The 27692-nt window shown below is 64.6% G+C and overlaps 9 protein-coding genes across 13 annotated transcripts; 4 read left to right on the forward strand and 5 right to left on the reverse strand.

The window, feature by feature from the left end:
- The first annotated feature begins 70 nt into the window (after positions 1-70).
- On the forward strand, positions 71-22872 carry UBE2C (ubiquitin conjugating enzyme E2 C). 3 transcript variants are annotated; one of them, XR_003572495.1, is made up of 7 exons: positions 71-353; positions 437-464; positions 569-655; positions 816-1020; positions 1145-1204; positions 1350-1458; positions 18117-18129. XR_003572495.1 is itself a non-coding variant. In XM_027895073.1 (6 exons), exons 1-6 carry the CDS (start codon positions 253-255, stop codon positions 22761-22763), a joined length of 1029 nt encoding a protein of 342 aa, XP_027750874.1. In that variant the 5' UTR covers positions 71-252; the 3' UTR covers positions 22764-22872. The 3 variants fall into 3 exon arrangements, 2 of the variants coding, with proteins under 2 accessions (XP_027750874.1, XP_027750875.1); XM_027895073.1 differs by lacking the exons at positions 1145-1204; positions 1350-1458; positions 18117-18129 and adding exons at positions 20224-20242; positions 21987-22872 and having other exon boundaries at positions 816-832; XM_027895074.1 differs by lacking the exon at positions 18117-18129 and having other exon boundaries at positions 1350-1542.
- LOC114063062 (regulator of G-protein signaling 9-binding protein-like) lies at positions 1637-14144 on the reverse strand. Of its 2 annotated transcripts, none has more exons than XM_027895079.1 (2): positions 14134-14144; positions 1637-2582 (listed from the first exon to the last, which is right to left on the reverse strand). In XM_027895079.1, exon 2 carries the CDS (start codon positions 2497-2499, stop codon positions 1762-1764), a length of 738 nt encoding a protein of 245 aa, XP_027750880.1. In that variant the 5' UTR covers positions 2500-2582; positions 14134-14144; the 3' UTR covers positions 1637-1761. The 2 variants fall into 2 exon arrangements, with proteins under 2 accessions (XP_027750880.1, XP_027750881.1); XM_027895080.1 differs by lacking the exon at positions 14134-14144 and having other exon boundaries at positions 1637-2195; positions 2307-2678.
- On the reverse strand, positions 3329-5085 carry TNNC2 (troponin C2, fast skeletal type). The gene is made up of 6 exons (XM_027895081.1): positions 4985-5085; positions 4173-4224; positions 3933-4076; positions 3732-3846; positions 3519-3655; positions 3329-3440 (listed from the first exon to the last, which is right to left on the reverse strand). The coding sequence occupies exons 1-6, from the start codon at positions 4985-4987 to the stop codon at positions 3409-3411; spliced, it is 483 nt and encodes a 160-aa protein (XP_027750882.1). The 5' UTR covers positions 4988-5085; the 3' UTR covers positions 3329-3408.
- On the forward strand, positions 6898-8928 carry SNX21 (sorting nexin family member 21). The gene is made up of 3 exons (XM_027895072.1): positions 6898-7240; positions 7383-7537; positions 7840-8928. Exons 1-3 carry the CDS (start codon positions 6967-6969, stop codon positions 8509-8511), a joined length of 1101 nt encoding a protein of 366 aa, XP_027750873.1. The 5' UTR covers positions 6898-6966; the 3' UTR covers positions 8512-8928.
- Positions 9291-11573, reverse strand: ACOT8 (acyl-CoA thioesterase 8). Its single transcript, XM_027895004.1, has 6 exons — positions 11443-11573; positions 11209-11345; positions 10789-11014; positions 10387-10544; positions 9829-10020; positions 9291-9661 (listed from the first exon to the last, which is right to left on the reverse strand). Exons 1-6 carry the CDS (start codon positions 11571-11573, stop codon positions 9543-9545), a joined length of 963 nt encoding a protein of 320 aa, XP_027750805.1. The 3' UTR covers positions 9291-9542.
- Positions 11616-13869, forward strand: ZSWIM1 (zinc finger SWIM-type containing 1). The gene is given in 3 exon segments (XM_027894947.1): positions 11616-12013; positions 12055-12282; positions 12442-13869. Coding segments are annotated over 3 exon segments (1389 nt in total). The 3' UTR covers positions 13205-13869.
- On the reverse strand, positions 15244-18086 carry NEURL2 (neuralized E3 ubiquitin protein ligase 2). The gene is made up of 2 exons (XM_027895078.1): positions 16955-18086; positions 15244-15595 (listed from the first exon to the last, which is right to left on the reverse strand). The coding sequence occupies exons 1-2, from the start codon at positions 17628-17630 to the stop codon at positions 15480-15482; spliced, it is 792 nt and encodes a 263-aa protein (XP_027750879.1). The 5' UTR covers positions 17631-18086; the 3' UTR covers positions 15244-15479.
- Positions 18370-25336, forward strand: CTSA (cathepsin A). 2 transcript variants are annotated; one of them, XM_027895071.1, is made up of 16 exons: positions 18370-18449; positions 18636-18805; positions 18877-18988; positions 19110-19160; positions 19436-19522; positions 19617-19772; positions 20122-20213; positions 20338-20422; positions 20555-20646; positions 20851-20929; positions 21020-21168; positions 21242-21317; positions 21429-21518; positions 21649-21750; positions 21893-21996; positions 25327-25336. In XM_027895071.1, the coding sequence occupies exons 1-15, from the start codon at positions 18408-18410 to the stop codon at positions 21974-21976; spliced, it is 1467 nt and encodes a 488-aa protein (XP_027750872.1). In that variant the 5' UTR covers positions 18370-18407; the 3' UTR covers positions 21977-21996; positions 25327-25336. The 2 variants fall into 2 exon arrangements, with proteins under 2 accessions (XP_027750872.1, XP_027750871.1); XM_027895070.1 differs by lacking the exon at positions 25327-25336 and having other exon boundaries at positions 21893-21998.
- Positions 22764-27150, reverse strand: PLTP (phospholipid transfer protein). Its single transcript, XM_027895068.1, has 16 exons — positions 26981-27150; positions 26110-26225; positions 25809-25908; positions 25608-25736; positions 25324-25479; positions 25124-25187; positions 24944-25007; positions 24736-24827; positions 24430-24606; positions 24222-24281; positions 23962-24123; positions 23708-23775; positions 23590-23632; positions 23373-23436; positions 23209-23285; positions 22764-23115 (listed from the first exon to the last, which is right to left on the reverse strand). The coding sequence occupies exons 2-16, from the start codon at positions 26216-26218 to the stop codon at positions 22957-22959; spliced, it is 1524 nt and encodes a 507-aa protein (XP_027750869.1). The 5' UTR covers positions 26219-26225; positions 26981-27150; the 3' UTR covers positions 22764-22956.
- Positions 27151-27692: the final 542 nt, after the last annotated feature.

Raw genomic sequence — 27692 nt, forward strand, 5'->3', positions numbered from 1 at the left:
GCTGCACCGGGGTGTCCGCAGAGTGTTCTGCACCGCCCTAAGCGCCCGCCGCACCGGTGAGTTCCACTGGAAGAACCCGCACCACCGCTCGGCACCGGGAGAGCCGCAGCGGGGCCCGAGTCCTGCCCCGAGCGCAGGGAGGAGGGACCGGGCAGACCCTGGTGCGGCGCCGCCCGGGAGGGGGAGCCGCGTCCAGCTCGTGACCCAGCGGCGGCGGAGGCGGGTGCGCCCGTCGGTGCCCCCGGAGCCGCCATGGCCTCGCAGAACGCTGACCCCGCCGCCGTGTCCAGCGCAGCCGCTCGCAAAGCGGCCGAAACGGGAGCCACGCCGGCCCGCGGCGCGGTGGGGAAGAGGTGAGCGGGGACGGGAACAGGGGCTGCGGCCGGGGGCTGCCCCTCCGGGCCGGCCGGTAACGTGCTCTCCCCCCCCTCCGCAGGCTGCAGCAGGAGCTGATGGCGCTGATGGTGAGTGGGGTCGCCGAGGGTTGAGGAGCCGGGTCGGGGTTTGGGGATGCCGGGGCGGGAGGGTCTCGGGCTGTCCAGGGCCGCCCTGACGTGCTGCCCCGCAGATGTCCGGTGATAAAGGCATTTCCGCCTTCCCCGAGTCCGACAACTTGTTCAAGTGGATTGGGACCATTGACGGCGCCGCTGGCACGGTGAGAGGCAGGATCCCGGGCTGGGGGGGCCCTGACCCCGCTCCGCCCTCCTCCCTTCAGCTGAGGATGGTCCCAGTCCTCTGCTCCCCCTGTGCAACTTTTTCCCCTGAGTCTTCCCCTCCACCACGTTGACTCCTGCCCCCGTCACTCCCATCCGCAGCCCTACGAGGAGCTGCGGTACAAGCTGTCGCTGGAGTTTCCCAGCGGATACCCCTACACGGCGCCCACCGTGCGGTTCCTGACCCCCTGCTACCACCCCAACGTCGACACCCAGGGCAACATCTGCCTCGACATCCTCAAGGAAAAGTGGTCGGCCCTCTACGACGTCCGCACCATCCTGCTCTCCGTCCAGAGCCTGCTGGCAGGTGGGTCCCACAACTGTGCTGCCCTGGGGTTCTGGGGTGATGGTGGGGATGGGGATCCCCTGCCCACAGCAGAGCTCTGAGGTGTCCAAGTCACCCCACCAGCTGACCCAGCCCCTGTTTTCAGAGCCGAACATCGAGAGCCCCCTGAACACACACGCAGCCGAGCTCTGGAAGAACCAAGTCGGTAAGTGCCTGGGACAGAACTTCCCTACCCCTCCCCTCTGGGGTGGGCAGCAAGCACAGCCCCCAACCCTGCTGTGTCCCACTGCCTGTCCAGCCCTGGCAGCTGCCCTGGGACCCTCATCACCATGTGCCCCCTCTCTTCTCAGCCTACAAGAAGTACGTGAGGGAGACGTACAACAAGCAGGCCAAGGGCCAGGAGACCTGACCATCACCACCATCCCCCCAACATCCCCCCTCCCGCCCAGCACCCTCCCCGTTCTGTATCATAGGCTGTTTTTAAATTAATGTCGCAGTCCGAGCCACGGTTAATGTATAAATAAATGCACATTTATGACTTCTAGAGAGGGTTCTGTGAGTGTGGGCAGGGATGTGACCCCCAACTGGTAATGGGCTCTATCAACATTTGGGGGGCCCAGAGTGGTCCCGTTCCCTCTGCAGGGTAGGGGCAGCCCCCAGCAATGCACAGACAGGGAGCAGGGGACTGTGGGGGTACATAGGGGCCCCTGTACCCAACTCTGTGACAGGGGGTGCCAGCTTTGCTGCCTCCTGGCCTCCCCTTCAGAGCACCCCACAGCAGTGCCCAGTCCAAGGCCCTGCCCAAGCCCCCCTGGCTGCAGTGCCACCTATCCCTGCTGGCTGTGTGGTCTCCGTGGCTTCCACCGTCCATGGCGGAATGTTGGCTCCGCTCTCCATCTCTGCCAGCATGGCCCTCACCTGCTCGATCTCTTCCTCTAAGCCCTGGGCCGCTGGGGGCTGTGTGTGACTCCCCCCTCTCCGCCCAGGCAGCCCCCAGCCCCCCATCCCAGTGCGCAGCGGGGCCACGCCACCCTCTTGCACGGAGAAGAGCTGACAGAGGTGGTGGGCTCTGCGTAGGTCCTGCAGGAAGAGCTCCAGAGCGGAGAGGAAGAGCACCCACAGCCGCTCCAGCTCCCGCCGCTCCCGGGGGCTCACTGGTGCCTGCCTCACCCCTGCCAGCAGCACCCGCCGCAGCCCTGCCGGACAGGGGACACTAAGCCACGGCAGCACTAGAGCCCCTCCGTGGCCCTGCTGTGGGTCCAGGGGGGCTCTGTGCCTGCTGCCCAGTGTAGCAGCCCCCTCCTTACCGGTGCTGAGCTCACGGGCCTCCGTGCTCCTCCTGCGCCGCTCCTCGCGCAGCCGAGGGCTGTCACCGCTGCCCCCGAGCTGCAGCACCAGCTGCCGGTGTCCGGCTACGGCCTTGCAGAGGGCAGCCTGTGCTGCTGCACATGTCCCCACCATCCCCCGCCCGCGGCACCCGTCCCTTCTGCCTGGTGCCATCGCTCCCCGTGAGAACAGGGCAGGGTCAGGATGCCCGAGGTAGTCTCTGGCCCTCCTGGGGTTTTAGTTTCCCTGTGCCACGGCTCTGCGCTGAAGGGATGTGACCAGCTCTGAGCTGTGTCCTGCCAGCTGCACTGCTGATGGTCCCACCCACGCTAACTGGGAACTGTGTTCCCCTCATTCCCCCCACTCCCCGCTGTGCTCCGCCCCAGTGTGTCCCCAGGGAGCTGTGCTGTCCAGCAGGCTGGCATGGCATCTCTGGATGCAGAGACTCCACTGTCACCTTGACCCTGCAGGGAGGAGGCTGGTACTGCCCCTCCACCATATAAACCAGTCCTTAGGGTGAGAGATGCGGGTCCCAGTGGGGCAGGTGGTAGTGGCTCCCTAGAACCCCTGTGGTCCCACAGTCTGTCCCCAGAGAAGGTCCCTTGTGGCCGGGGCTGTGCTCCCTCACCCGCTGGCGTGTGAACCAGCTGCTCTGAACGGAAACTCTGAGCTCAGCACTGGCGCCTGCCCAAGAGCCCGTGGGAACCACAGCCCTGTGCTGCCCCTCCAGCACAGCCCTGTGGTGTGAGCTTGCCCACAGGGCATAGGGCACCAGCCAGGCATGTTCCCCTCCCTGGGGAACAGGGCAGGGGCACAGTGCCACAGCCCTGTCCCCATGCACCCCTTAGTGAAGTTCTGCACCAAGCAACTCAAGCTTTTCCTCTTTTATTGAGGCTTGAACCAAAGCCACAGGTGACAGATGGGAGGAAAAGCTCAGTCTCCGGCGGTGGGATGAGACCGAGGCCCTGGCATGGAGCAGGGTCCCAGCCGGTGCCGGGGGCCAGGTGCTGTGGAGCTGCTGCTCCCTGGGCAGGGGGGGAGTGGGGCTGGGTGCAGCAGCTGGCCCGAGGAATGTCTGGTCCCTTACTGCACACCCTCCATCATCTTCAGGAACTCTGCAAGAGAAGGGCAGCCTCAGCCCACAGCCCTGCCCCGGTGCACAGCACAGGCACCCAGCCAGGGCTGCTGCTCACCATCAAAGTCGATGCGGCCATCGTTGTTCTTGTCTGAGTCCTTCATCATGTCCTCTATGTCCTCATCGGTGACGGGCTCCCCGGTGGCCCTCAGGATCTCACCCAGCTCCTCAATGTCAATGAACCCATCCGCATTCCTGAAGGAGGGTGAGTGTGAGATGTGACCTTGCTCACCCCTGTAGGCAGGACCGGCCACTTCACCCCTCCACTCACCGGTCGAAGATACGGAAGCAGTTGGCCAACTCCTCCTCAGACTTGCCCTTGGCGTCCTCTTTCATCTGGCGCACCATCATCACCAAGAACTCCTCGAAGTCGATGGTACCGCTGCCTGTGGGGAGGAAGCCAAGCACAGGTCAGGCTGCCCACCCAGTGCTCAGTGCTCACCCCTGTCACCCACCACCGAGGGCTGCTCACCATCCTCATCCACCTCCTCAATGATGGCGTCCAACTCTTCTTTGGTGGGGTTCTGGCCCAGCATCCTCATCACCGTCCCCAACTCCTTGGTGCTGATGTCTCCACCGCCATCAGCATCAAACATGTCAAAGGCGGCTTTGAACTCTGTGGAAGAGGGAGGTCAGGGCCAGGCAGTGGGGCAGAGCCAGGCCGCACACCATAGCCGTGTCTGGCCCCTCTTCCCACCGCCCCCACGCTCACCCGCAATCATCTCCTCGCTGAGGAAGGCGCGGGCTTCTGCCTGCTGGTCCGTCTGTGAGACAAAGGAGAAGGGGTCATTGTGGCCACCCCATCAGGTCATCAGGCCAGAGCCCCCTTGCACAGCGTGGCCTGACAGCGCGGGGCTGTGGAGAGAGCCCTTGCCCTGCTGCAGGATGATGCTGTGCCAGCCGAGCCACAGCCCTCAGCAATCCCCACAGTTGCAGTGCCTCGTGGGTGTCCATGAGCACAGTGAGCTGCAGGGAGCTGCCTGCCCAGGTCCCCCACCATGTGGGGGGCTCCATGGTGTAGGGGCCATGGTCACTGTGTGCAGCCTCGGCATCCTAGGCACGCAGCGCTATTTTTGGAATCTCCTCAGCTCCCCTTGTAGGGATCACTGGAGCTGGAGCCGCGGCACCTGTCGGTCCCGATCGAGTTTCTCCTGGAGGCGCAGGCTGGCCGTGGAGCCGGCGGTGACACCGTGTCGTATGACCCAGCGCTCGGCTTTCAGCCACCCCCTGCCACTGCCACCTCTAGACAGCCCTGAGCTCCGGACAGGGCTGAGTCCCCAGGAACCCACACAACCTGGGCAGCCACTTGGTGTCCCCCAGGCATGTCCTTGGGGGGACCCTGCACCTCCCCAATGCCCTCCTGCCCTCACCGCCACGGTCAGCCCAGCCCTGGGGACTCTCTCCCCGCCGCCCTCCACAGAGGCACCTCCATAGCCCTGGAGCATGCGGTGCCTGATGCCTCCTGCCCGATCAAGTCTCATCCTGGCACACAGCACAAAGCACACAACACGCAGGGGCTCTTACCATTGTGGGAATTTACTGTGCTTCCCACCCCCAGAGAATCACCAGCTCCTGCAGCAGGAACTCCCAGAAGCACCGAGGTATCCCTGGCACCCCAATTTGTAGCGTCGCCTCTGTGGGCCGTACCCCAGCTGCTGCCCCTTGGCCCCCGCAGCCTATCAGCACCCTGGCAGCACCCAGCCCCGCTCACTGGCTACTGGCGCCTTTACCTAATTTAGCCAAAGCTTTATTGGCCAAGGGCTGGGATTAACGTGGTGCTGAGGCTGGGATGGAAATTCAAGCCCTCCAGGAGGGACACTGGAGCTGTGGCAGGAGGGCGGCTCTTCCCACCCCCATAGCACCTCCTGCCCGGGGCAACTCAGCAATGAGGGGGTTAAAAATAGCCCTGGAGCTCTCAGCATCACCCAGGCAAGGGGGTCAGGGTCCCCCCTGCACCCGGGGGGGGCACAGACCATCACCCACTGCCCCCAGACCTGCAGCCCTGCCTGGGACAGGCTCCCAGTCTGAACCTGGGCTTCCTTGGAGCAGCATCCCTCCCCTGCACCCCCATTTTCTGCTCTGGGGGACCAAGGCAGAGCAATGCTGCAACTCCCTGTCCCAGGTGAGGAAGGGGTCCCCAGTGAGACCTGGGGCACAATGTCCCTGGAGGATTTCGGAAAATAAGCCCTGTGGTTTGGGGTCCCCAGCGCCATTGGCACCTGGGTCCGGAAAAGGCTCTGTCTTTCCGTGCTTCAGGGGAGTGGGAATTACGCCCAGTGCCTCCTCGAAGGCTCTGCCCTCACACCTGCAGCCCGTGCCAGCCACCGCTGCCAGGGTCGGCTGGGGCTGGTGGCTCTGGGGACACACTAGCCAAGTAGCCCGTGTCCTGTGGTGCTCCGAGCCTCAGGGCTGCAGTGGGGTCAGGCAGGGGTCAGACAGATTCCTGTCCCATAAACTCCCGGTGACAGGGACACACAGGGGTTCTGTGGCTTGTGGTTTTGCTGGGAACCCCATTCCTTGGGTGAGATGTAGGTACTGCACAAGCCGAGCCCCCCGCGCATTCCACCTTGCCCAGGGGAGCGCAGGGGTCCTGGGTGCCGGAGCAGGGCGCAGCGGGCAAGCAGGGCAGAGTGATGGCAGCAGCTGGGCTGCTTCCTCGATATTAATAGACATTCCCAAGGAAGAGGTGAGGAGTGAGCAGGCGGACACTAAAAAAGGCCGGACGAGCACTGAGGGTGAAGCCTGACCGCAGGGCGCGTGGCGAGGCTGCCTGGGGCCAGGGTGGCGAGTGCCAGAGTGGCCGGGGGGACGTCCGACTGGGCAGCAGCCCAGGGGAATCGGGAGCCTGTGTCTAGAGTACCAGGATACACGGATGTTGGGGTACCAGGATGTCAGGATACTGGGATGCCAGGCTACTGGGGTACCAGGGTATGGGGTATCAAGACCCTGGGATCCCACAGTGCTGGGCACCTCAGTGCTGGCTCCTGTGGCCCCAGGGCGGGTACCAGGGGCTCTATCCGACCAGGACATCTCGGATAGGGGACAGCGGTAGCATTGGGTGCAGCAGCGGGCAGGGGCTGCGGGCAGCGCCGGGCTGAGCCCTGTCTCCGACCCGATCGTGCCAGGAGGTGCCAAAGTGGCCTATCCTGATCCCGATCGTGCCGGACTGTGCCGGGAGGAGCCGATCCCGACCGTGCCGGGCGGTGCCGCAGGAGCCGATCCCGATCCCGGTCGTGCCGGGCGGTGCCGGCTCCGCCACCCCGATCCGGGTTCCCGGCGGAGGCGGAGCCGCGCAGGGAGGATCCCGGGACGAGCCGTGGCGGAGCGGCCATCGCTCGGCACCGCCTGGCTCGGCCCGGCCCGGTCCGGGGCAGCGCGAACGGAGCGGGGCGGGGGCAGCAGCGGGGGGTGCCCCGGGGCCGGGCTGTCCCCGCGCGGGGCCGTGCCGCGGTGGGCAGCCCCCGGCCCCGCCGTGTCGGGGGGCCGGCCCGGACCCCCTGGCAGCGATGGCCGCCCGCATCCTGCACCGGCTGCGGCACGCGCTGGCCGGCGAGGGCGGCCGGGAGGAGCCGGCGGGAGGCGGCGGCGAGGCCGAGGACTGCCCGGAGAGCTCGGAGCTGGAGGACGACACCGAGGGGCTGTCGACGCGCCTCAGCGGCACCCTGAGCTTCACCAGCCACGAGGACGACGAGGAGGAGGAGGAGGAGGAGGACGGAGCTAGCGACGAGCTGGAGGAGCCGCCGCAGGCGCAGGGGGCGGCAGCAGGCGGGGAGGACGGAGGCGAGTGCTGGGGCGGTGAGCTGGGGGGACTGGGGTGACCCCGCTCCCCAGGGCAGCAGCACCCCGGGGCAGCCCGGAGGTGTCGGGGGGCTGGCGGAGCACTGTCCCCACGCTGGGCAATGACGCCCCTCTCCCGGCACAGAGTGGGGCTCCGCGGCGGAGCGCCCCGGCGGCAGCCTGCTGACCCGGCAGCTGCAGGAGCTGTGGCGGAGGTCGCGGGGCAGCCTGGCTCCGCAGCGGCTGCTCTTCGAGGTCACCAGCGCCAGCGTGGTCAGCGAGCGCTCCTCCAAGTACGTGGTGAGTGAGCCCGGCACGGCTGGGCGGGCACAGGGTGGGTGTGGGTTTGGATCTCCCCCGGGTCAGGGGTCCCAAGGGGCTGGCGCTTATTTCTCTCTCTTTCCCTGTGCTGCTTGGATGTTGCTGGCGGCTCAGATGAGCCTCAGGTAACTATCACTGGTGGTTGCTGTGGTTGTGGCAGCCCAGCCCACTCCCTCCTGCCCGGGCAAACCCCCCCAGCCCTTCTGTGGCCACTCACCCGGCTCTGCCGGCCCCAGGAGCAGCGTGCCCGAGGCAAGGGCTGACACCCAGCTCCCCCGCAGCTCTACACCATCTACCTGATCCGCACCGGCCAGTTTGACAAGGCCCCCGCCACCATCGCCCGGCGCTACTCGGACTTCGAGCAGCTGAACCGCCGCCTGCGCTGCCGCTTTGGCTGCGACATGGCCGGCGTTGCCTTCCCCAGGAAGAGGCTGCGCCGGAACTTCACCGCCGAGACCATCGCCAAGCGGAGCCGAGCCTTCGAGCAGTTCCTGTCCCACCTGCACTCCATCGACGAGATCCGCCGCTCCCCTGAGTTCCTCGAGTTCTTCTTCCTGCCGGACCTGCGGGCCGCGCAGCGCCTCACCTGCACCGGCATGTACCGCGAGGCCCTGGCCACCTGGGCCAATGCCTACCGGCTGCAGGACCGGCTGGGGGTCTGCAGCTCCGGCCGCTTCCTCCTGACGCTGGCCGGGCTGGCCGTGTGCCATCAGGAGCTGGACCAGCTCAGCGAGGCCCACGGCTGCTGTGAGCAGGCGCTGCAGCTGCTGGAGGCCCAGGGCAGCCACCCGCTGCTGGGGCCCTTCCTGCAGGCCCACGTCCACCTGGCCTGGAAGGTGGGCAAGGACAAGCGGCGCTCGGAGGCCCGGCTGCAGGACCTGCGGGAGGCTGGGCTGCCCCTGCAGCAGCAGCCCTCCCTCAAGGAGTGCCTGATCAAGGAGCCTCTGGAGTGAAGCAGCCCGTGCCTGCATGGGCAGGAGGGCAAGGGCTGCAGGGGGCTTGCACCCATGGCGACCAGGAGCAGGGCAATGCCATGAGTGGGGATGTGGCAGGGGGGCAGCGCCACATTCCCATGGCAGCACGGCCCGTGCCTGGAGCTGCCTCTTCAATGCACTTTCTCTGTGGTTAGTCTGTCCGGTGGGACCAGGGGCTCACAGGGGTTCACAGAGGCCCACCACCCACAGTGACACTGCTGGAGCCACTCCCCCTCTGTGGGGGATGCTGGAGTGGCTGGGACTTTAGCTGGGATGTACTGGCAGCGCACAAGGAACGGGAAGGCTTCTGGCAGGGTTTGGGGCTCTTGCCGGGAACTTCCCATAAAACTTATATAATAAAAAGGACTTTATTAAATAAAGTCTTGGCAGGAAGAAGAGCAAAGTGGCTGCTGTGTCTATTCCACCCCATGCCCCCAGGGCACCATCAGTGGGAGGCCTCAAGCCTCCACATGGAGGTGGGAGCTGCCTCATCCCATTTCCCTGGCTCCCAGCTGGGCCCAAGCCTGAGCCCAGCCCTGGGGAGGAGCCCAAGCGCAAGCAGAAGCAGCAACTGAGGCACTGGAGCATGAGTAGGGCAGGAGAAGCGAGAAAGGGAAGCAACATGTGCCACAGCAGCACATGTGGCACAGGTTCCCCTCCTGTGACCCAGCCTGCGCCGGGGGCAGAGCTGGCCCCCCCATTAACCCAAGCACAGTCACAGATCCAAGGGGACAAACTCCAGGGACAGAGTCCAGCTCTTCACCCAACGGCTTTATTTTAATGTGGGTGAAGGATGGCTGATGGCAGCGTGTGGTTACACACTGTGCAGCAGCCAGTTTGGTCACACTGATGCTCTGTGGGTCACCATCCATCGCAGACACCTCTGGCACTCGGACTCCCCACTGGGCTGGATCCAGCCTGGTCTCCTTCCTGCTGCTGTCCAGGTCCTGTCTTGATCCCAGAGTCCATCTCTTGGCATGCCTGAGCCCCAGCTTGTGGAGGCTCCTCAGCTACAGCTTGCTCTGGTTTTGTCTCTGTTCCACCCTGATGACTCCTTCTTGCGCGCAGGTGACAGCCAGGACCCCGTCCCTGCGCCACAGCCGTCCCTGCACCAGGCCCCGGCACCCGCCTGCAGAGAGGAGCTGTCAGAATGCAGCCACCACCCCCGGGATGGGTAAGGCAGGAGAAGTGAGAAGGGGAAGCAACGTGTGCCAGAGTAGCATCTTCCCCTGCCGTGTCCCAGCCTGCCGTAGGGATGGGCTGCCCTTGGCCTTGTGGGACACAGCAAGGACTCACCAGCCCAGGGGCTCTCACACTCGTAGAGCATCCAGTGGTCAGCTCGGAAGGGCGCGTGGAACCACATGGAATGGTCGAGGGACACCATGAACTTGATGTGGTACTGCCGGTGCGGGAGCAGGGCCGTGCCCAGGAAGGCGTAGTCGGAGATGTAGGCAGCCACACAGCAGTGCACCTTCATGTCCGTCTCCCCTGCGGAGCAACCAGCACTGCCCGTCCCGTGGGTGCCCATGGGACACATCTGGGGCACAGAGCCCCAGTGCCCCAGGGACAGCTGCTGGCCAAGCACAGTTGAGATTCTTCCAGACCAGCTCCCCCTGTCCCCCAGCACAGCTCAGGGCATCACCTCATGCTCCTCACCCACACCTGCATTTCAGCCTCAAAATGCCCAGGCTTCCCCACAGGCTGGGGCGCAGGCAGCCCTCAAATCACAGCCCTGGCAGCCCCCAAATCACAGCCCTCCCAGCCCATTCTGTTGTGACAGTGCTCCACAGTGTGAGGTGGAGCCTGAGCCCTCAGCTCAGGAGGCACTTGGACCACTCTGCCAGCAGGACCCACCTATGTAGCCTCGTGCTCGCACCCAGAAGAGCTGCTTTGGCTCCTGTGGCTCTGAGCTGAATATATCCGGTGGGTTCACGGGTTTAATATCAATCGGCACATCTTCGGCTTGGATCTTGTTGAGATGCTTCCTGTACCTCTCAGCCAGGTTAGGATTCCTGCAGCCCAGCATGGCGAAACAAGGTTAATGCCAGGCAGGCAGGGGCATGTCCTGCTGGCTCCAGCCCAGGGACCCAGAGGCACACAGAGACAGGAGGAGCATGGCTCCTGTCCTGCCCCTCTGCTCCCCTCCCAGGCATGTTTGGGAACTCTTCAGGCAGTCACCACAATCCTCCCCCACACCTCCCTCTGTCCCAGCTGCAAAGAGGGGCGTCCCCAACATGCCCCTTCTGCCCCACTCACTGCAGGAACTTCTGGATGAGCTCCTCCTGTGTCAGCAGCTCCTCGGGGGGTGGCACGGTGGGCATGGTGAACTGGTGCTGCACTGGGCTCGCCTGGGAGAGCTGGAAGGAGGCCTGGCAGGTGAAGATCGGCTTTCCGTGCTGGATGGCCTTCACGGAGCGAACGGAGAAGCTCTTCCCTGTACGAGTCCTCTCCACCTCGTACAGCACCGGCACCTTGGGGTCCCCTGGGAAAGCACAGGGACGTTCTGCCGCCGGGCAACGGAGGGGACCTGCCCTGCAGGGGCCGAGCCCGGCGGTGCCACCCGCACCCTCCCTGCCGGGATGGGGTCGGGATGGGGCGCCTGCTCACCCTGCGGGCTCCCCGAACCCCCCGGCAGCCCGGCCCGGCCCGGCCTCCCCCCGAGCCGCGGTTCCGCACCTGCCCGCACGAAGTAGCAGTGCAGCGAGTGCACCTGCTCGTCGCGGCTCACGGCGCGGGCGGCCGCCACCAGCGCCTGCCCCACGATCTGCCCGCCGAAGAGGCGCTGCGTGGCGGGCACCCAGTGGTGCCGGCCCCTGCGGGGAGAAGGCGGTGGCGGTGAGCGGCGGCGGCGGCAGGGTGCGGGCAGGCCGCCCCGGTCCCGCCGGCCCGGCGTCCCCCCGCGCAGCGCACCTGAAGAGATCAAGCTCCAGGCGCTCCAGGTTCAGCACGCTGGTGATCAGCACGCTGCGCAGGTCCCCAGGAGGCGGCGGTGGCCGCCCCGGCCCCGCGCCGGCCCCGCCGGTGCCGCCCGGAGCCTCCATCCCCCCCGCGACCGGCGGCCCTGACAGCTGACACTTCCGCCCATGACTCACCGCCCGCCCACGGGGAGCGCACCGCCAGATGATTGGATAGTAGAGCTGTCAGTCACCTGGGCAGTGGCACGGTTGTCTGTGCTGGTTGGCTTGCCTCCTGTCAATCTGCAGAGAACGGCTCTGATTGGTCAGGATCAGGGCGTGGGCGGTGCCCCGGGGTTTAACGGCGGTCCCGGGGGTCGCGCCGGGGAACTGAGCGCCCGTTCCCGCAGCTTCCAGGACTTCGGGGAGCGCTGCCGGGCCCGCAAGCCGGAGGATGTGCGCTGGGTGAGCCAGGACTGCCGGAGATGCACCTGCTACTGCCACCGCCGCTCCCAGCTGCCCTGCCGGCACATCCTGGCCGTGCTGCCGGAGCACGGGGGGCGTGCGGAGAGAGCCGTGCTGTGCAGGCGCTTGGCAGCGGCGATACCGGCACCCCTCATCCCCCCAGGGGCAGCTCCCCAGGCCATGCTGGGGGCTCGGCGGGCAGCAGGGAGGAGGGAGTGCAGTCGCTCAGCCTCGTGCTGACCAGCCTGCTGCAGAGCAACGGGGAGCAGCTGAAGGAGCGCAGCTCCGCGCTGGCGGCCACCCGGGCCACCTGGGCTCGGTCACCGGAGCAGGCAGCCGGGCAGGAGCCGGTGCCAGAGGGCCGGACACACCGAGGAGCGGTGCGCTCCCGGTGCGATGCGCGGCGACCTCTCCAGGCGGCGCCCGAGCGCTCCGGTCCCGCCGCGGCGGGAGGAGTCGAGCCCTACGGCGGCGATGATGCTCCTGGCGGAGCGGGACACGGACCGGGACAGGGACTGGTGATGGCGTAGCCCTGTTCCACCTCTGCAAGTGGCTGCAGCAGCTGGCCCTGGAGCACCACACCGAGCGCCTGGCCCCGACGGCGGCGGGAGCTGTTCGCCTTCCCGAGGGACCTCATCGCTCCGGACTTGCTGCCTCAGCTCCTCCTTCACTGGCTGCTCGATGACGGGATCTGGGCTGCGCACAGGGAGGGCAGCTGAGGGGAGAGCAGCGGCTACTTCGTGGAGATGGAGGTTGTCATCCAGGGGCTAAGCCAGGTTTTCAGTAGTGGGTTCCCTCTGGAGAGCTGCGTCACCACCTTGGCCCAGCACTATGAAAAGTGTGATTGTAAGAGCCCTCCTGATGCTGTGACGTGCTCTGCTCCCCATCCTGATGACTGTGCTGTTCAGGAGCTCCCCAAAGCTTGCCCCTTGCCCTCTCTGGTGTGCCAGGGTAACACATCCCAGAGCTCCAGCCAGGCTTCCTCTACTGTGGCAGCAGCTCAGCAGCAGCTCTTGTCAGCCTCTCTTGCAGCCACCAGGAGTCCTGTGATTGTTCTCCAGAGTCTACCAGCAGTTCCCCAGCTCTTTGAGGCTCTCCAGTGTCAGCCTGAAATCTCCCAGTCTCTCCTCCAGGGCGAACCCACAACCCCTCACTCCCTGTTATATCCTTCATCTCCTCCAGTAAAACTGAGGGCCACAGAGGCCCCAGAGGATGACAGCAGGGAGGAGATTAACCAAAGAACTGAAGAAGGCATCAAACAGTCTCTGAGTGTTGAAGAGAACTGGGCCAAGGATGGAACCCTGCAGAACTAGTGACCAGATAACAATCTGTTGTCAGTCACTACAACTGTTTGTGCCTCACCTGTGAACAAGTTGCTCACTATCCCATAATACAGTTATCCAGCTGTGGGCTGGACATTTTGTCCAGAAGTATCCTGTGAGAGACAGTATCAAAAGCTTTGCTGAAGTCCAAAAAGACTATATGTACTGGCTTTCCTAGGTGAACTAGGTGAGTTACCCTGTTGTTGAAGGGAATCAGGTTCAACAAGCAGGACTTCCCCCTCCTGAAGCCATGCTGGCTGTGGCCAATGTCAACAACAGTGTCAAAAACACCAGGTGTTTTTTAAGACCTCCCAAAATAATCTTTTCTATGATTTTACCAGGTACTGAAGTGAGGCTGACAGGCCTGTAGCTTCTGGGGTCCTCCTTTTTGCCCTTCTTAAAAATCAGGATAATGTTTGCCAGCTTCCAGTCAGCTGAGACCTCTCCAGATTTCCAGGACTGCTCAAAAATCATCGAGAGAGGCTTTGCAATGACATCAGCTAGTTCTTTGAGGATTCTCAGATGAATCCCATCTGGCCCCATAATAACATGTGACAAAATTATTTCATCTGTGGCCAGCGCCCACAGGTCCTTGCACCATCCAGCTGCGGGGGTTGTGCAACAGAGCCAATAAATCAGCCTTGTGCTGTTTGGGAGCTGCCTCTGTCCCTGCGCCAGCTGCAGATGCCCCTCCCTGCCCAGGGGATGGAGTGCTGGGGGTCAGGCAGGGCTTTGGGCAGTGCTGCTTGGTGGTCTTGTGCCACCAGAGTGCCCCAGGTGGCGGGAGGTGGCAGCTCCTGAGGGGGACAGCCCCACTGCGCTGCAGCCCCACTTCACAGAAGGGGAGTGGTTTATCTGGTTTCAGCAGCTGCTCTCAATTTCTCAAGAAAGAGGAACCCACCCTCTTGTGCACGGGTCACTGCCGGGCAGATTACGCCGGGGGGTAGGTGGGGAGCAAAGGCTTCACGCACGGGTGGGGGAGGGAAAACAGCTTGGAGAGCAAAGGCCTGGCCCACGGGTGCTGCTCTGGGGTGGGTGAGCTCCCCGGACCTCTTACAGCCGGGGCAGCTCCAGCAGCTCCCAGCCCGTTGGTGGGACATGGCAGGGAATGTCACAGACCTCACTCCTGTTGCTATGGTTCGGCCACCATCCATGTTTTCCCCTATCAGCGCTCCCTTCATTAACACTTTGGTGTTGATGCAGTCGGCCGTCACTGCGGGCTGGGGATTTCCTTTGAGCCAGAGCTTTGTAACATGATCTGATACTATCGAGTCTCTGACTAAATATAGCATCATGTTTCCTAAAACACCTTTCTTGTAAGCTTGGAGCTGCTCAAAGCCCCCCTTGGCCGTGTTGTGGAAGAGGCCTGGAAGGCTCTGCCAGCCCCCTCACCGTCTCTCTGGCACCTGTGGGTACCCCTCTGGTTTTTGGAGGGCTCTTCCCCACCCTGCCTGTTGCTCTACACAACTCCTACCTGCCCTGCCTCCCCTCTCCAGCCCAGCACGGGCGCTGCTGGATCCTGGCTGCCATCCCCACCAGCCAGGGGATGAAGGGTTTGGCTGAGGGCACAGAGCCGAGGAGTGCTGGGCTCCCCTCCCCGGGCAGCGAGGCGGGATGGCTGGGCCCTGCACAGGGTCACCGTGTCTGGCTCTGTGGCCACAGGCACGTGCCCAAGCAAGGGCTGCTGCCAGCGCTGCTCTCTGGGTGCTCCGACGTCCGCCCCCGTCCCCCTCCCAGCTGAGCACACAGGAAATAACTCATCGCTCTCCGTGTAAACATATTTCCCAAGAGTGAAACTGCCCGGCCAGGACAAAGCGTCTGGCTGTAATTTACCTCCACGTGAGTGCCCTCCCACGCTCCACCCACGCCAGCACTCACTCTGATCCACCCAGGCGATCCCAGCATCATTCCTGAGCCCCACAGGGCTGTGTGTGGCCCGTGTTCCTTTCCTTGCTGCCGGGGGAACTGCTCCCACGAGAGGCTGCTGAACCATGGGAGGTCTCAGCCCCCCTGAGCCTCCTTTGACAGACTCTTGTCTGGAAGTGCTTTATTGCTCTCTCTGAACCACATCAGCTCCCTGCTCACGCTCTGGCCCTGCAGCACCGTCCCTGTGTGGAAAATCCCACCACCACGCTGCCTGTTCTCAGGTTGGCCCTTTGGCAGCACATACCGGGGTGAGGGGGCAACAAGGGGCACGGATCCTACCAGGCAACCAGCACTGGGATGCTGTTGGCAGTGGGGGCAGCCCAGCAGTGCCCTCAACACCTCACTCATGTTGGCAGAAGTTCTTGAGCAGTGGGGGCAGGTCCAGGCCCTCAATGGCCAGGCGGTGCACGATGTGTTTCTGGATGACCACCCGGCACAGCGTCTGCAGGGAGGGAACTGGAAGAGAACGGAGAGAGAAACTGAGCTGGGCGAGTCAGTGGTGAGGCTGAGCACAGAGGGGTGTAGGAGCTGGCCTGGGGCTCCTCAGAGGCACTGGGGTTAAGGGCAGTGGTAGGGTGACTTTGTTTTGCAGCATCATCCTGCCCCAGGCTCGAGCCGGCTGTGCAGGACCTGGTGCCAGGCTGCTGCCCCAGGGCTGGGAGCTTAAGGGCCCCAGACAGCAAAGCTCTATCCATTAATAGGAGGAAGGTTGGGAAACAGTTATGCGCCCAAGCTCTGCATGACCGGGGCTTGTTTGCATTTCTTTCTCTGGCGGCTCTTGAGCGGCTCCCCCAGGGTCTCACATGCCCACACTGGGCTTCCCTTACATCCCACTCCCTTGGTCTGCTTCCACTGGCACCAGCACCAGGCTGGTGAGTGGGTACCCACCGGCCAGGGCTGCGCTGCCTGCACAGACAGTGCCCACCGTGCTGTTGGGACAGACCACCATCAGCCATTCTCCCTGGGTGCCTGCCCAGGCTCTGCCTGGCTCTGGTCCTGTGACACAACACCCTGTGGGATTCCTCCTCCCAGAGCCTCAGGTGGCTCCGCAGCACAGGTGCTGTCCACTGTGGCCAACACTCCCCTCAGGTGTTAAAACCATGGAGAATCCCAGCCTTGGGACAGAAGCAGCTGCCCTTGGCACCAGTGAGGGAAGCAGTGGCTCCCTGTGGAGGGAGCTGGTACCCTGGTGCTTGCTCTCCTTCTTGCTCAGTCTTGCCTGATCCTCAGCATCTGCTGATTCTTCCAGCGCTAATTAGCCCTCGTTAGCCTGGCCCCTCCCATCCAGCCAAGGGACACAGGATAATGCCCGGGCTGTGCTGGCATCATGGGATGTCTGCCCAGGGAAGGCTGTGTCCTGAGCACGTGGCAGGTGCGGGGGTGCAGCGTGCCATACAGGGGTGGGCGGCAGGTGTAGGTGGGTGTTTTGGTGACGGGCAGGACGTCGGTTGGCTCCGGCTGCCGCGTGGTGTGGGTGAGGCTGGGCATAGCAAAGCCTCACAGCCCTGGGTCAGCCCCAAACACCCACCCCCGTCACCCGGCTCAGGAAGGCTGGCCAGCGGGCCTGCTGCAGGGGAGGGTCTCCCCCTGGCCCCAGCAGAGCTCCCATGGCAGAGATTTCAGCAGACACTGCCCATCAGCGGCACTGTGAGTCTACAGGACCCACGGGCTCTCCTGTGCCCTGTATCCCATGTCCCTCTGCCCAGAGTCACGCTCTGACATTCCCACTGCTGGGGACCATGGGGTGACCCTGCCAGAGTCCCCCTGCCCCCGGCCCACGCTGCACGTGCTGCAGGGACGGGGGCAGGTACCTACAGCCATAATCCACTGGGATAACCCGGACGCTCTTGGTGGAGGCGAAGACATCAACGACGGCGTAGAGCGGGCGGGCGGTGGGCAGGCCCCTGGCGCTCGGGCCCATGTCCTCGCCGTTGATGACAATGTGCATGTCGGCGGTGCCGTCGGGCTGCGGCGCGTACAGCACCCCGATGCGGCTGCGCCGGGCGGTCGCGGGCAGCACGTTCGTCTTGTACAGGTCGTCTAGGATGTGGCTGTAGCGGCCGGGCCGGCTGCGCCCCACCAGCGTGTCGCGGGGGATCCGCACCCGCTCGATCAGCAGGAAGGGCTCCCAGGGTGAGCTCCGTGCCCGCACCTCCTCCCCGTCCACCGCCACGCGGTTGTGGCTCCGGGTGATGGCGAACACCCAAGTGTCCCCCATATTGACCAGGTCTGGCAGTGAGTACTCAGGCACCACCTCCAGGCTCTGGGGGTCGTGGGCTGTCAGCCCCACGCGCAGGTGCCCGCACCAGCCCAGCTCCTTCTCCTCGATCTCCACCAGGAAGATCTGCCCGGGCGCCAGGGGCTCCTGGCTGAAGCAGAGCCCATTGGCAAAGCTCTCCACCCGTGTGGCCAGTGTGCGCGAGGTGTCCAGGCGGATGTTGGTGCCGTGGACGTGGTGGAAGCGCGCGGCGAGCCGGCACCGGGCAGCCATCGCCGCCGAGGCTATTTTTAGCTGTCCCTGTCACAGCTGCTGTGAGGTGGTGACAGCCTGTCCGGGAGGGACAACCAGAGGGCTCAGAGGGATCCTAGTGCTGCAGGGGAGGCAGTGGGGGGACCTTGCTGCTGCTGGGGCACAACTGGGCTCAATCCAGACACACGGAGACTTCGCACAGTGCCTGCCTGGTGCTGCCTGTACATGGAGATGACTGGCTGTGCCCATGATGCCTGGCAGGGACTGGTGGTGCTGGCTGTACATGGCTGTACCCAGTGACGCCTGGCAGTGCCTGGTGGTGCCCAGCTCTACCCAGTAATCTCTGGTGGTGCCCAGCGGTACCAGCTATACCCAGCAGTGCTCAGTGGTGCTGCCTGAACACGGGGATGCCTGGCAGTGCCTGGTGATGCCTGGCTGCACCCAGCAGTGCTGGGTGGCGCCCAGCTGTGCCCGGTGGTACCCAGCGGTACCGGCCATACCCAGCAGTGCCCGGTACCCAGCAGTACTGGGTGACACCCGGCTGTGACCGGTGGTGCCCGACTGTGTCTACCCCACCGCCGGCTGCTCCCGCTGTAGTGCGGGAGTTCCACCGCTCCCCCCTCAATCCCCCGCTGTCCCCCGGTATGTCCCGGTCCCGATCCCGGTCCCGGTCCCGCTCCCGGTCCCACGTGCGCGGGCGGGGGCGGGGCCGGGCCGGCCGCCCCCCGGGGCGCTGATTGGCCGCTGCCGGGCCCCGCCCCGCTCACGTGAGCGGCGCAGGTCATATGGGCGCGTGTCATGTGCCCACCGGGAGCGGAACCTGCGCCGGGAGCGGCCGCGGTCAGCGGGCTCGGGGGGAGCGGGGACGGGGCAGCGGGGACGGGGCCCCGGTACCGGGGGAGCGGGCCGGCCACGGGGGGCAGCCCCGCACGGGGGTCGGTCCTGGGGCAGCCGTGCCGGGGCGCTCGCGGGGCGCGGCCGTTCGCGGCCGGCAGCGCCCTGACCGTGCCCTCCCGCCCGCCGCAGATGGGGCCGCTGCTGCTGTCGTCGTCGCTGATGCTGCTGCTGCTGGGGCTGGGCCGGGCCGCCCCGCCGGGGCACGAGGTGACGTACCTGCCCGGGCTGCATAAGCAGCCCTCCTTCCGCCACTTCTCTGGCTACCTGTGCGCCGGACCGGGCAAGCACCTGCACTACTGGTACGTGGGGCTGAGCCTGGCGCTGGGGGGGCATCGGCTGCCACCGGGCACTGACGGCTGCGCGTCCGCAGGTTCGTGGAGGCCCAGAGCAACCCCCAGGGCAGCCCCCTGGTGCTGTGGCTGAACGGGGGTCCCGGCTGCAGTTCCATGGAAGGCTTCCTCAAGGAGCATGGCCCCTTCCTGGTTAGTAATCACTGCCGTCCTGTGGCTGGGGAGTGCAAGGAATGACCGGCTGCGTGGTATGAGCCATCATGCTGTCCCCAGCCCAGCTCAGCCCATCGGTCACCGCCTTCTGCTTCCCCAGATCCAGCCCGATGGGGTCACGCTGAAGTACAACGAGTACGCCTGGAACAAGGTACGGGCGCAGGCAGTACCGCCCTCCGTGGCTGCCGGATGGGGTGGCCCTGAGCCAGTTCCTCCTGCCCTCTCCACGGAGCCAAACCTCCTGCCGCCCCCCCCGCCCAACACACCCTCTTCTCCAGTCTGCTGAGCAGCACAGGAATGTGGCCACCCCAGCACAGCCCTGGGGCGGGCCAGACCCGTGGGTGCTGTCGTGGGCGAGGCCAGCGGCGCCTCGGTGAGCCAGAGGAGGGTGTCCCCTGATCGCCGGCTCCTCTGCTGTCCTCGCAGATTGCCAACATCCTCTACCTGGAGTCTCCCGCTGGCGTCGGCTTCTCGTACTCCGATGACAAGAAGTACGGCACAAATGACACAGAGGCGAGTGACCAGCGTGCTGGGAAGGCCCTGACCCCATCTGCCCCCTGGCTGGGGTCCAGCCTCACCACCTGACCCTGCCTCCTCCTCCTCGCAGGTTGCTCACAACAACTACCTGGCGCTGAAGGATTTCCTCCGCCTGTTCCCTGAGTACTCCAAGAATGATCTCTTCCTCACAGGGGAGAGCTATGGGGGGGTCTACATCCCCACACTGGCAGAGTGGGTGATGCAGGACCCCAGTCTCAATTTGAAGGTGGGTGCTGGGCTCTGCTGGGGAGCAGAGGGCTCGGCACAGCCTCGCTGGGGCCCTTGAGCCAGCGCCAGGGTGGGGACTGGCTGTGCATTCAGCGTGCAGGGCTCCCTCCAGGACATAGGGCGGGCCTGGCCCTGCGGCCTTTCATCTCCTCCTGGGGTGCTGGCAGCGGCTGCCGGTGGACGTGTCCATCCCTCTGCCGGGGAAGCGTCCTCAGGCACCCTCGACCCTCCCTGTTCCCTCTGCAGAGTAAACAGTGCCACATCTGCTTCCTGCCTGGGGCCGCTGTGCTGCAGCCGCCCCGCGGGGAGCTGGAACACAACAGGGTTGTTTTCTTCTTGCCCCGCAGGGAATCGCTGTGGGAAACGGCCTCTCATCTTATGAGATCAATGACAACTCCCTGGTTTACTTTGCCTATTACCACGGGCTGCTGGGGACCGAGTAAGAGCAGGGGGAGTGCTCGGTGTGCCATCCCTGTGCGAGCAGGAGCGGGGCATGGTCAGGGCTCGGGCTGGTGGTGTTGCTGCCTGGGCAGTGCGGTCCAAGCCCTGGTCTCTCCCCACAGGCTGTGGAAGGACCTCCAGGCCTTCTGCTGCTCTGAGGGGAAGTGCAACTTCCATGACAACTCCAACCTGAACTGCACGCTCAAGGTGAGGGGCGGCGGAGCCCCCTACACGTGCCCAGCATCAGTGTCTGTGAGCAGCACCCACCTGGCTCTGGGTGGGCCCACGATCCCAAGAGGGTCTTGCTAAGTCCCAAACCCTTCTTGTGGCTCCTTGCAGATGGGGGAGATGATTCAGATTGTAGAAGAGTCTGGCCTCAACATCTACAACCTCTATGCCCCGTGTGATGGAGGCGTCCCTGGGAGCATGAGGTGAGAGCGGCCCCAGGGAAAATGGGTCTCCAGGCACCGTCTCACTTTAGTCCCACTGGAAGAAGGACGTGGTGGGCTGGGCAGGGGGTCCTTCTGGGACAGGTGGAGAGTGTCTGGCTTCTGCCGAGGACTCCCTCAAGGAGGGCCCTGAGCCCTCGTTTCCCCAGGGCTTTCAGCCTGTCCTCGTGCTCATCCTGGCTACAGGTACGAGGGTGATTATCTCATCACACATGACCTGGGCAACTCCTTCATCCGGATGCCACTGAGGTTCTCCTGGCGGCAGGTGAGCCGAGGTGCCCGTGCTGCCGGGCTGAGAGCAGCCTGTGCCTGCTCAGTGGTGCTGCTGTGACCATGACTCTCCTGCCTCTCCCAGAACCTGTTCCGAATGCCAGTCGCCCGGAAGAAGGTCCGTATGGACCCGCCCTGCACCAACTCCACAGCCCCCAGCATGTATCTGAACTCCCCGGAGGTGCGGAAGGCTCTGCATATCTCCCCCGAGGCGCCGGAGTGGGAGGTGTGCAGGTGAGAGAGCTGTGGGCGGGCAGGGAGCACCCCGAGCAGGAGCAGCTGCATGATGCCGACACTTCCTCCGCAGCTTCGACGTGAACCGCAACTACAAGCGCCTGTACATGCAGATGAACGAGCAGTACCTGAAGCTGCTCGGGACCACGGTGCGTGCGGGGGAGCCCATGGGCCCTGGGAGTGGCTCTGCCAGCCCAGCCTCCTGCCAGGCTGGGGTTGGTGTCCTGGCTGAGGGCTCACCCCCTCTGTCTGCTCTGCAGAAATACCGGATCCTGGTGTACAACGGGGACGTGGACATGGCCTGCAACTTCCTCGGGGATGAGTGGTTTGTGGACTCCCTGTGCCAGAAGGTAAATGGGCTGGGCACGGCCCAGGCCAGGCCAGGCCCTGGCTCCAGGCTGTGTGCTGGGGCTGGCTGTGGTGGGAGGGAGTGTGGGCAGGGCCAGCCCCTGGCACTGAGGGCGCTGCCATCGCTTCCAGGTGCAGGTGGCTCGACGGCCCTGGCTCTACACTGAAAATGGTGAGAACCAGATTGGGGGCTTTGTGAAGGAATTCACCAACATCGCCTTCCTCACTGTCAAGGTAGGGCTGAGGACTCTGGGAGGCAGGGACGGGGCTGCGGGTGGGTGTGCTGGCCACCAAGGCTGTGGTCAGGGTGGGGTGGTGCTGGCTAGGCTGTGGCAGCACCACAGCCATGCTGACCACTGCTGCCCTTTTCCTGCAGGGAGCTGGCCACATGGTGCCCACGGACCGGCCGCTCGCTGCCTTCACCATGTTCTGCCGCTTCATTAAGAACCAGCCTTACTAGGAGCTACGGGGACTGCCCTCACCACCCCTCTGCCCTCACTGCCGGCACCTCGCACAGCCCAGTCCTCGCTGCTGCTCGGCTACACCACAGACCTGTCACACCTGCAGCCTTCCTCCCAGCCAGACAGGGCTGCCTGCTGTGGGTGGGGGACATGGGATTGAGTCCTGAGGGCTCTGTCCTTGATGGGAGAGGAGTCGTGTACCTGCTGCAGCCGCCGCCTCGCTTGTGGCTTCCTGTCTTGCCTCCTCCTTGTCTGTGGCAGCAGCTGCTACCCTCGCAGGCAAGAAGCAGTCCTGGCACTTCCCCTTGGCCCTGCACACCTGGGGCTTGGGCAGGCTTTGAGGAGCAGCAGCAGTGGCCCTGCTCCTTCCACCCTGCTCCCACCTCTGCTCCCACTGAAGGAGGCTTAACCACCACCACCATGATGATCCCACTGCCAGGGCACACAATGCAGGAACTTGCAATAAACTCTCTGACCAAGGTGGTTCTGCTCCTCCTCACACCCCTCTGCCAGCCCCTGCTTTGCTTTCCTCTGCTGAGGAGCACCAGGGAGTGCCAATGCCCTGTGCCAGAGGGCTCTGGGCGTTGCCCCCTCTGCAGGGTCCCTGCAGCCTGGAAACAAGTGACCTGCCTGAGCAGCAGCAGTGCAGTCACTCAGCCCTCTGGCACTACCCTCAGCTCCGTTTGCTCCCAAGGACCGGAGCTGGGCAGCATTGTTGGCTGCCTCCTTCCCGTCTCCATGCCATGTGCCCCGCGTGGGCACATCCTCCAGACAACAGGGCCATGATTTTGGAGGCGGGTGGTTTATTAGTGTAATGAGAATGGGTGCAGCAGGGTTTCCCAGAGCATCCCTCTCCACCTTGCTGCACCTCAGCAGGGCATGGGCACCCTGAGGATGTGCCAGTGGTACCAGGGAAGCTGCTTCCTACCTACAGTCTACGGGTCCAGCCCGGGATCTGCCCTTGGTCCAGGGAGAAGAGCTACAGTGAGCTGGGGTCCAGGCTGGGCTCTGTGGGCTCTGTGGGCTCTGCGGGCTGGGAGCTGGGATAGGCAGCGGTGGTGGGCACAGGGCGGTATTTCTCAATCACCTCCCGCAGCCCCTTGGAGAAGTGGAGATCAGCTCCCACTGTGAGGAATCCCTGCGGGGGGAAGAGGGTCAGTGTGAAGATGGAGGTGATGGTGCCTTGCACAGCAGGGTGTGGGGGTCTGGGCTGTCTCATCCCACCACGTACCGCGTGGTTGGTGACCACCTCCCTGGTGAAGTCCATGCCTTCGGGCAGGGGAATCTGCACCCCCTTCTTTGTCCTCTCTGCAGGGAGGGAAAGACAAGGTGAGTGAGACTGAGCCCTGCTGAGCCCCTGCCCAACCCAAGCTGCACAGGAGCAGTGGTGCCTACCGTTAATGATGGGCATGATGGTCAGCTGCAGGAGGGTCTTCAGCGGGGCCTGCAGGGAGAACAGCTGTGGGAGAAGAGCTGGGGTCAGTGCAGAGGCAGAGCTGTCAGCCAGGGTGGGGAGGACTGCAAGTGGGAGTCCTGGGTGGGCAGCACCTCCCCAGCCCACCCTACACTGTGGCTGGGTGGAAGGGTCCCCAGGCCATCACCATGCGCTCACCGCCAGCGACTCCAGCGCTGACTGCTTGGAGTAGATGCGAAACCTAGAGAGGAGGAAGCAGCCGTGAGTGGGGTGCGGACAGGACCGTCCCCGTGCCCCCACGGGACCCCAAATGTACCGTCGCAGGTCCAGCTGCACACGCAGTGCCTTCCCTTGCAGAAACACCTTGGCACTCAGCTTGGTTTCCTGGGGAGAAAGAGCACTGACTCGCAGCAGGCAGAGGGACAGCCAGGCCAGGCCAGCAGCTCCTCTCACCCCACTGGCCCAGTGTCCCTCTGCACTGGGACACCGGTGCCTTCCCACACAGGATGGCAGATGTTCCTCCTGTGTGCAGCACAGTGGCCTCACAAAGAGCCCTGGCCTCCCCCTCACCATGGCCATGCTGGAGAGCTGGACGGGCGGGCGGTCCGGGGGCACCAGTGAGATGTTCAGGAAGGCAGAGACAGAGACGGAGGTGCCCGAGGGTTTGATGATGCAGCGGGGGGGAGCCGAGACCTGCAGCACCAGCTGCAGCGGAGCATCCACGGAGGGGCTCTGGGGAAGGCAGGTGAGCTGGAGGCAGGGAGCAGGGCAGGGCTGTGCTCTGCCCCCAGGCTCTCCCGTGCCTCCCACCCCATCCGGGGGCTCCTCACCAGCATGAAGATGGTCCCGAAGAAGGTGGCTCTCAGCAAAACCTCCAGGTCCTTGGGCACCTGTGAGGAGAACAGACCACCATGGGGGAAGCGAGGCGCTGCTGTGGGTCCCAGCAGAGCCGTTCCCTAAACTGCACCTCTTCTGCTCCATGGCACAGCCCAGCCCTCCCTCCTGCCCATGCATGGCCAAGTGTCCGGCGCTCCTTACCTTCTCCCCCCGGAGCTCGATGTTCAGCACTCCCGCCTGGAAGTACGCGAGCATGGCCGAGTCGAAGAAGTACTCGGAGAAGGCCACGTAGACCATGCGTTCAGTCTCCTTGATCACCGGCTCCACTGCGTGGTTCTCCAGCTCCTGGTCTTCTCTCACCCGCGGGAAGAACATGCCCTGGGCCAAGAGCAGGAGAGGTTGCCACAGCCATGGGGCAGCACACCCTGCTTGCTCCGCGAAGCCCAGCGTGCCCAGCCCATTCCCACAGGGATGGGAAAGATCAGCAGGGCAGGACCCAGTGTTCACCTTGAAGTCGAGGTCAAGGTTGTCATTGGAGATGGATGGATCCCGCAGCAGGGAGTAGTCAATCCCGATATGCTCATCCACATAGCTCCTCACTGCCAGGGAAGATGTGTTGGCGTGACCAAGCCTAGAGCTGCCCAGCAGCCTGATGCCCAACCCTGCCTGCCCCGAGGTGAGCAGGATCCAGTCCCTGTCCCAGGGCAACACTCACCAGGCACCGTGTCCAGCAAGGAGTTCAGCAGCACCAGGCTGGCGTGCTCCAGGGACGGGCAGATCTGCAAAGCAAGGAGCTGGGCTGAGGGGAATCGCTCCCAGGACTGGATGAAAAGCTGCACAGGTAGGGCACGGCCTGGCCCCCCAGGCTCCATCACCTGTCTGCGCTCAGCCCTACCTGCTGGCTGAGGAGGTAACGCATCCCCGTGATGATGAAGGTGCTCAGGAACTCATAGACCTTCCTGCAGGACACGAGAGCAGCTCTGCACCGCCTGCCCTCCCTGCGGCTCCATCCCCATTCCAGAACACAGCTGGGCTGGGGAAGCACCCCAGGAAGGAGGTCAGGGAGCCGGGCACAGGCTGAGGGGTCGGGTGTACCTGAGTGTGCCGGAGAAGCCAGCGTGCATCCTGGCAATAGAGGCATTGCAGGTGATGTTGGAGATCTTGGGGCGCCCAGCCTCGTCCTTGGCCAGCCGCAGCACCGTGTGGATGTGGACACCGTCCGCAGAGGCATTGATGGACCCAATGTCGTAGCTGAAAACCAGGGAAGCGGATGAGAGGAGCACAAAGCTCCTGCCAACTGCAGGGCAGCAAGGTGGCACCCAGCAGGCACAGCTATGGGGTGGGCTAGTGCACGGGCAGCAGGAGGGGAGGCAGCTCACAAGAACCAGTAGAGCAGCTGCCTGCGGAAGCGCAGGCTGATGGAAGCATTGTTGATGTTGAAGACGAGATGCTGCTGGGGCTGGAAGTTCAGGTCCGAAGACGCCAGATGCAGGTCCGTCACCCTGACTCTGCGGGGAGGGGATAGGGATGGTCAGACAGACAGATGGACCCAGGGAGTCGTGGGCACAGGCAGCACTCACTGGCTGATGTTGTAGTGGAACTGCCCCTCTTTCCCGTGCAGGTCTGAAATCGTGATGTTCTGCAGCTCCTGCTCCACGAAGCGCAGCCCCTCCTGCTTCACTGCAAGGCAGAGCGAGCCTGGGCTGAGACAGCCGGGCTGCGCTGCCCTCCCGGCAGCATCGCCCCTGCCAGCCCCCTGCTCCTCCCTGGCCACCCCACGCGTGGGCAGTGCAGGCAGAGCCCTACACAAGTGCAGACCCCAGGAGCCAGGTGTCCAACCTCCCTCTTTCCCAGGCCCCAGGATCACGGCCGGCCCCTTACCCAAGTCCAGCCCCTTGGAAGTTATCCGGATCTTGCAGCCAGGGGGGCTGTGCGAGGCTGTGACCAGCCAGGGCAGGAGGAGGAGGAGGAGGCAGCTGCCGGCAGCCATCTCGCACCTGGAGGCAGAGAGCAGGGTCAGCACGGGCTGGCCTGGCAGGGTGAGCGGGGGTCAGCACGGGCTGGCCCGCAGGGCACACAGGGCGCTCCCGGCCACCCTGGCAGGGAGGTGGCTGCTGCCCAACCTGCCTGGAGCAGGGGATGGCCACAAGGAACACCCCACAGTTCTGCTGTTCCCCCCGAAACCAAATGCTGCCCAGGTCCCCTTTGCCTGAACCCCTGGTCCAGGAGCCCACGAGGACACAGCCCCCTCCTCAGGGTGTAAGCCCCACTACTGGTCCTGCGGGGCCCGGGGGTTCCACATCCCCTAGGCATACCCACTCCAGCAGTCCCCCTGCCTTGAACACACCCCACTCCCCAAATCTCTCGGCCGGGCGCCAGCCCCGTGCGTGCTGCTGCAGCAGGGAGCCCCGCGGTCCTCACTGCCCACCCCCGAGATGTGCCGCCCGTCTCCAGGCTGGGCTGGGACGGGAGCTGGAGCCTGTCCATCCCACAGCAACAGGCACAGCTCCCTGCAAGGCTGTGGGATGGGACGGGGCTCCCCCACAGCATTCTCCACCAGTTCTGTGAAAGGGGGGGATGGGGGACCCCTCTCCCCGGGGCTGTGGGGTCGGACGGGGCTGCACCACAGCGTTTTCCCCAGATCTGTAAAGGGAGAGGATGTTGACCCCCCGTCCCCGGGGCCCAGAGCCACCGTCCTGCCCTGAGGCTGGAGGGTTCCCCCGCACAATGCCGGCTCAGTTCGGGTACTTACAGCGAGGATTTCTTCGGCTTCCCGGCGTGGGGAAGCTGAATCACGTGAAGGCAGGAGAGGGGAGAACACCACTAGCTCCAGGAGTTTCTTTTGAGCTGGCTGAGGTTCTCCTGCCTTTATATATCCCCCAGTTGCCACTCCTTGCTGGCCCACAGCTGGGAGGAGACAGCGGGACAGACGGACAGGGAGGATGCAGGTCCGTGTCCCGCCGAGCCCGGCTCGCTGCCAGCACCGGCAGGACAGCGGCTCGCTCGGTCGCTCGGCTCCAGGCTGGCCACGCAGCCTCCTTCCCCCCAAAAAACCACCGCTCCTCGCATATCCCGCACACGCAGCCACAGCCCTAGGCCTGCCCAGCACCCCCCTGCGAGGGGCACGCGTGGGGGTCGCCTGGAGGGTCTGTGGTTATAAAACCCGTGCCGGTGCTGAGGTCCCCCAGCTCCAGCACAGGTTCTGTGGCCCCAGACTGGGGGTGCTGCCGGAGTCTGGTTTGTGCACACGTGTGACATGAGCCTGAGCAGAGAAGCTGCTCACTGGGGCTGTGGACCCTCAGTGCTGCCCCCACAGCCACTGCCCAGAGTTCTGCGACCACCCGGGCAGCTCTGGCTCTGCAGGACGTGCCCCTGGCTGGCCTTGTCACTGTCCTGCTCCACCCCCTGTCACGGGGAGGATAGGCCTGTCCTCGGCGTGGGGCTTCTTCCCAAAAATCCTGCCT

Source organism: Empidonax traillii, unplaced genomic scaffold (genome assembly GCF_003031625.1).
Source record: "Empidonax traillii isolate 1590-97213 ecotype Southwest subspecies unplaced genomic scaffold, ASM303162v1 scaffold448:size1359114, whole genome shotgun sequence".
Classification (NCBI taxonomy): Eukaryota; Metazoa; Chordata; class Aves; order Passeriformes; family Tyrannidae; genus Empidonax; species Empidonax traillii.

What these genes read in the sequence shown, in the direction of transcription:
- TNNC2 (XM_027895081.1), bottom strand. An exon ending in CAGCGAGGAGATGATTGCGG is followed by an intron (nt 4,077 to 4,172) that starts GTGAGCGTGGGG and finishes CCTCTTCCACAG; the next exon opens with AGTTCAAAGCCGCCTTTGAC. An exon ending in TGGCCGCATCGACTTTGATG is followed by an intron (nt 3,441 to 3,518) that starts GTGAGCAGCAGC and finishes CTTCTCTTGCAG; the next exon opens with AGTTCCTGAAGATGATGGAG.
- CTSA (XM_027895071.1), top strand. Translation starts at nt 18,408, where the DNA reads ATGTGCCCACCGGGAGCGGAACCTGCGCCGGGAGCGGCCGCG. An exon ending in CTGCGCCGGGAGCGGCCGCG is followed by an intron (nt 18,450 to 18,635) that starts GTCAGCGGGCTC and finishes CGCCCGCCGCAG; the next exon opens with ATGGGGCCGCTGCTGCTGTC. An exon ending in GGCAAGCACCTGCACTACTG is followed by an intron (nt 18,806 to 18,876) that starts GTACGTGGGGCT and finishes GCGCGTCCGCAG; the next exon opens with GTTCGTGGAGGCCCAGAGCA.
- UBE2C (XM_027895073.1), top strand. Translation starts at nt 253, where the DNA reads ATGGCCTCGCAGAACGCTGACCCCGCCGCCGTGTCCAGCGCAGCCGCT. An exon ending in CGCGGCGCGGTGGGGAAGAG is followed by an intron (nt 354 to 436) that starts GTGAGCGGGGAC and finishes CCCCCTCCGCAG; the next exon opens with GCTGCAGCAGGAGCTGATGG. An exon ending in AGGAGCTGATGGCGCTGATG is followed by an intron (nt 465 to 568) that starts GTGAGTGGGGTC and finishes GCTGCCCCGCAG; the next exon opens with ATGTCCGGTGATAAAGGCAT.
- NEURL2 (XM_027895078.1), bottom strand. Translation starts at nt 17,630, where the DNA reads ATGGCTGCCCGGTGCCGGCTCGCCGCGCGCTTCCACCACGTCCACGGC. An exon ending in TATCCCAGTGGATTATGGCT is followed by an intron (nt 15,596 to 16,954) that starts GTAGGTACCTGC and finishes GTTCTCTTCCAG; the next exon opens with TTCCCTCCCTGCAGACGCTG.
- SNX21 (XM_027895072.1), top strand. Translation starts at nt 6,967, where the DNA reads ATGGCCGCCCGCATCCTGCACCGGCTGCGGCACGCGCTGGCCGGCGAG. An exon ending in AGCAGGCGGGGAGGACGGAG is followed by an intron (nt 7,241 to 7,382) that starts GCGAGTGCTGGG and finishes CTCCCGGCACAG; the next exon opens with AGTGGGGCTCCGCGGCGGAG. An exon ending in AGCGCTCCTCCAAGTACGTG is followed by an intron (nt 7,538 to 7,839) that starts GTGAGTGAGCCC and finishes GCTCCCCCGCAG; the next exon opens with CTCTACACCATCTACCTGAT.
- ACOT8 (XM_027895004.1), bottom strand. Translation starts at nt 11,573, where the DNA reads ATGGAGGCTCCGGGCGGCACCGGCGGGGCCGGCGCGGGGCCGGGGCGG. An exon ending in CTCATCCAGAAGTTCCTGCA is followed by an intron (nt 10,545 to 10,788) that starts GTGAGTGGGGCA and finishes GCTGGGCTGCAG; the next exon opens with GAATCCTAACCTGGCTGAGA. An exon ending in GCGAGCACGAGGCTACATAG is followed by an intron (nt 10,021 to 10,386) that starts GTGGGTCCTGCT and finishes GTTGCTCCGCAG; the next exon opens with GGGAGACGGACATGAAGGTG.
- LOC114063062 (XM_027895079.1), bottom strand. Translation starts at nt 2,499, where the DNA reads ATGGCACCAGGCAGAAGGGACGGGTGCCGCGGGCGGGGGATGGTGGGG.
- PLTP (XM_027895068.1), bottom strand. Translation starts at nt 26,218, where the DNA reads ATGGCTGCCGGCAGCTGCCTCCTCCTCCTCCTCCTGCCCTGGCTGGTC. An exon ending in CTTGCTGGACACGGTGCCTG is followed by an intron (nt 24,828 to 24,943) that starts GTGAGTGTTGCC and finishes CTTCCCTGGCAG; the next exon opens with TGAGGAGCTATGTGGATGAG. An exon ending in GTGCAGCTGGACCTGCGACG is followed by an intron (nt 23,633 to 23,707) that starts GTACATTTGGGG and finishes CCTCCTCTCTAG; the next exon opens with GTTTCGCATCTACTCCAAGC.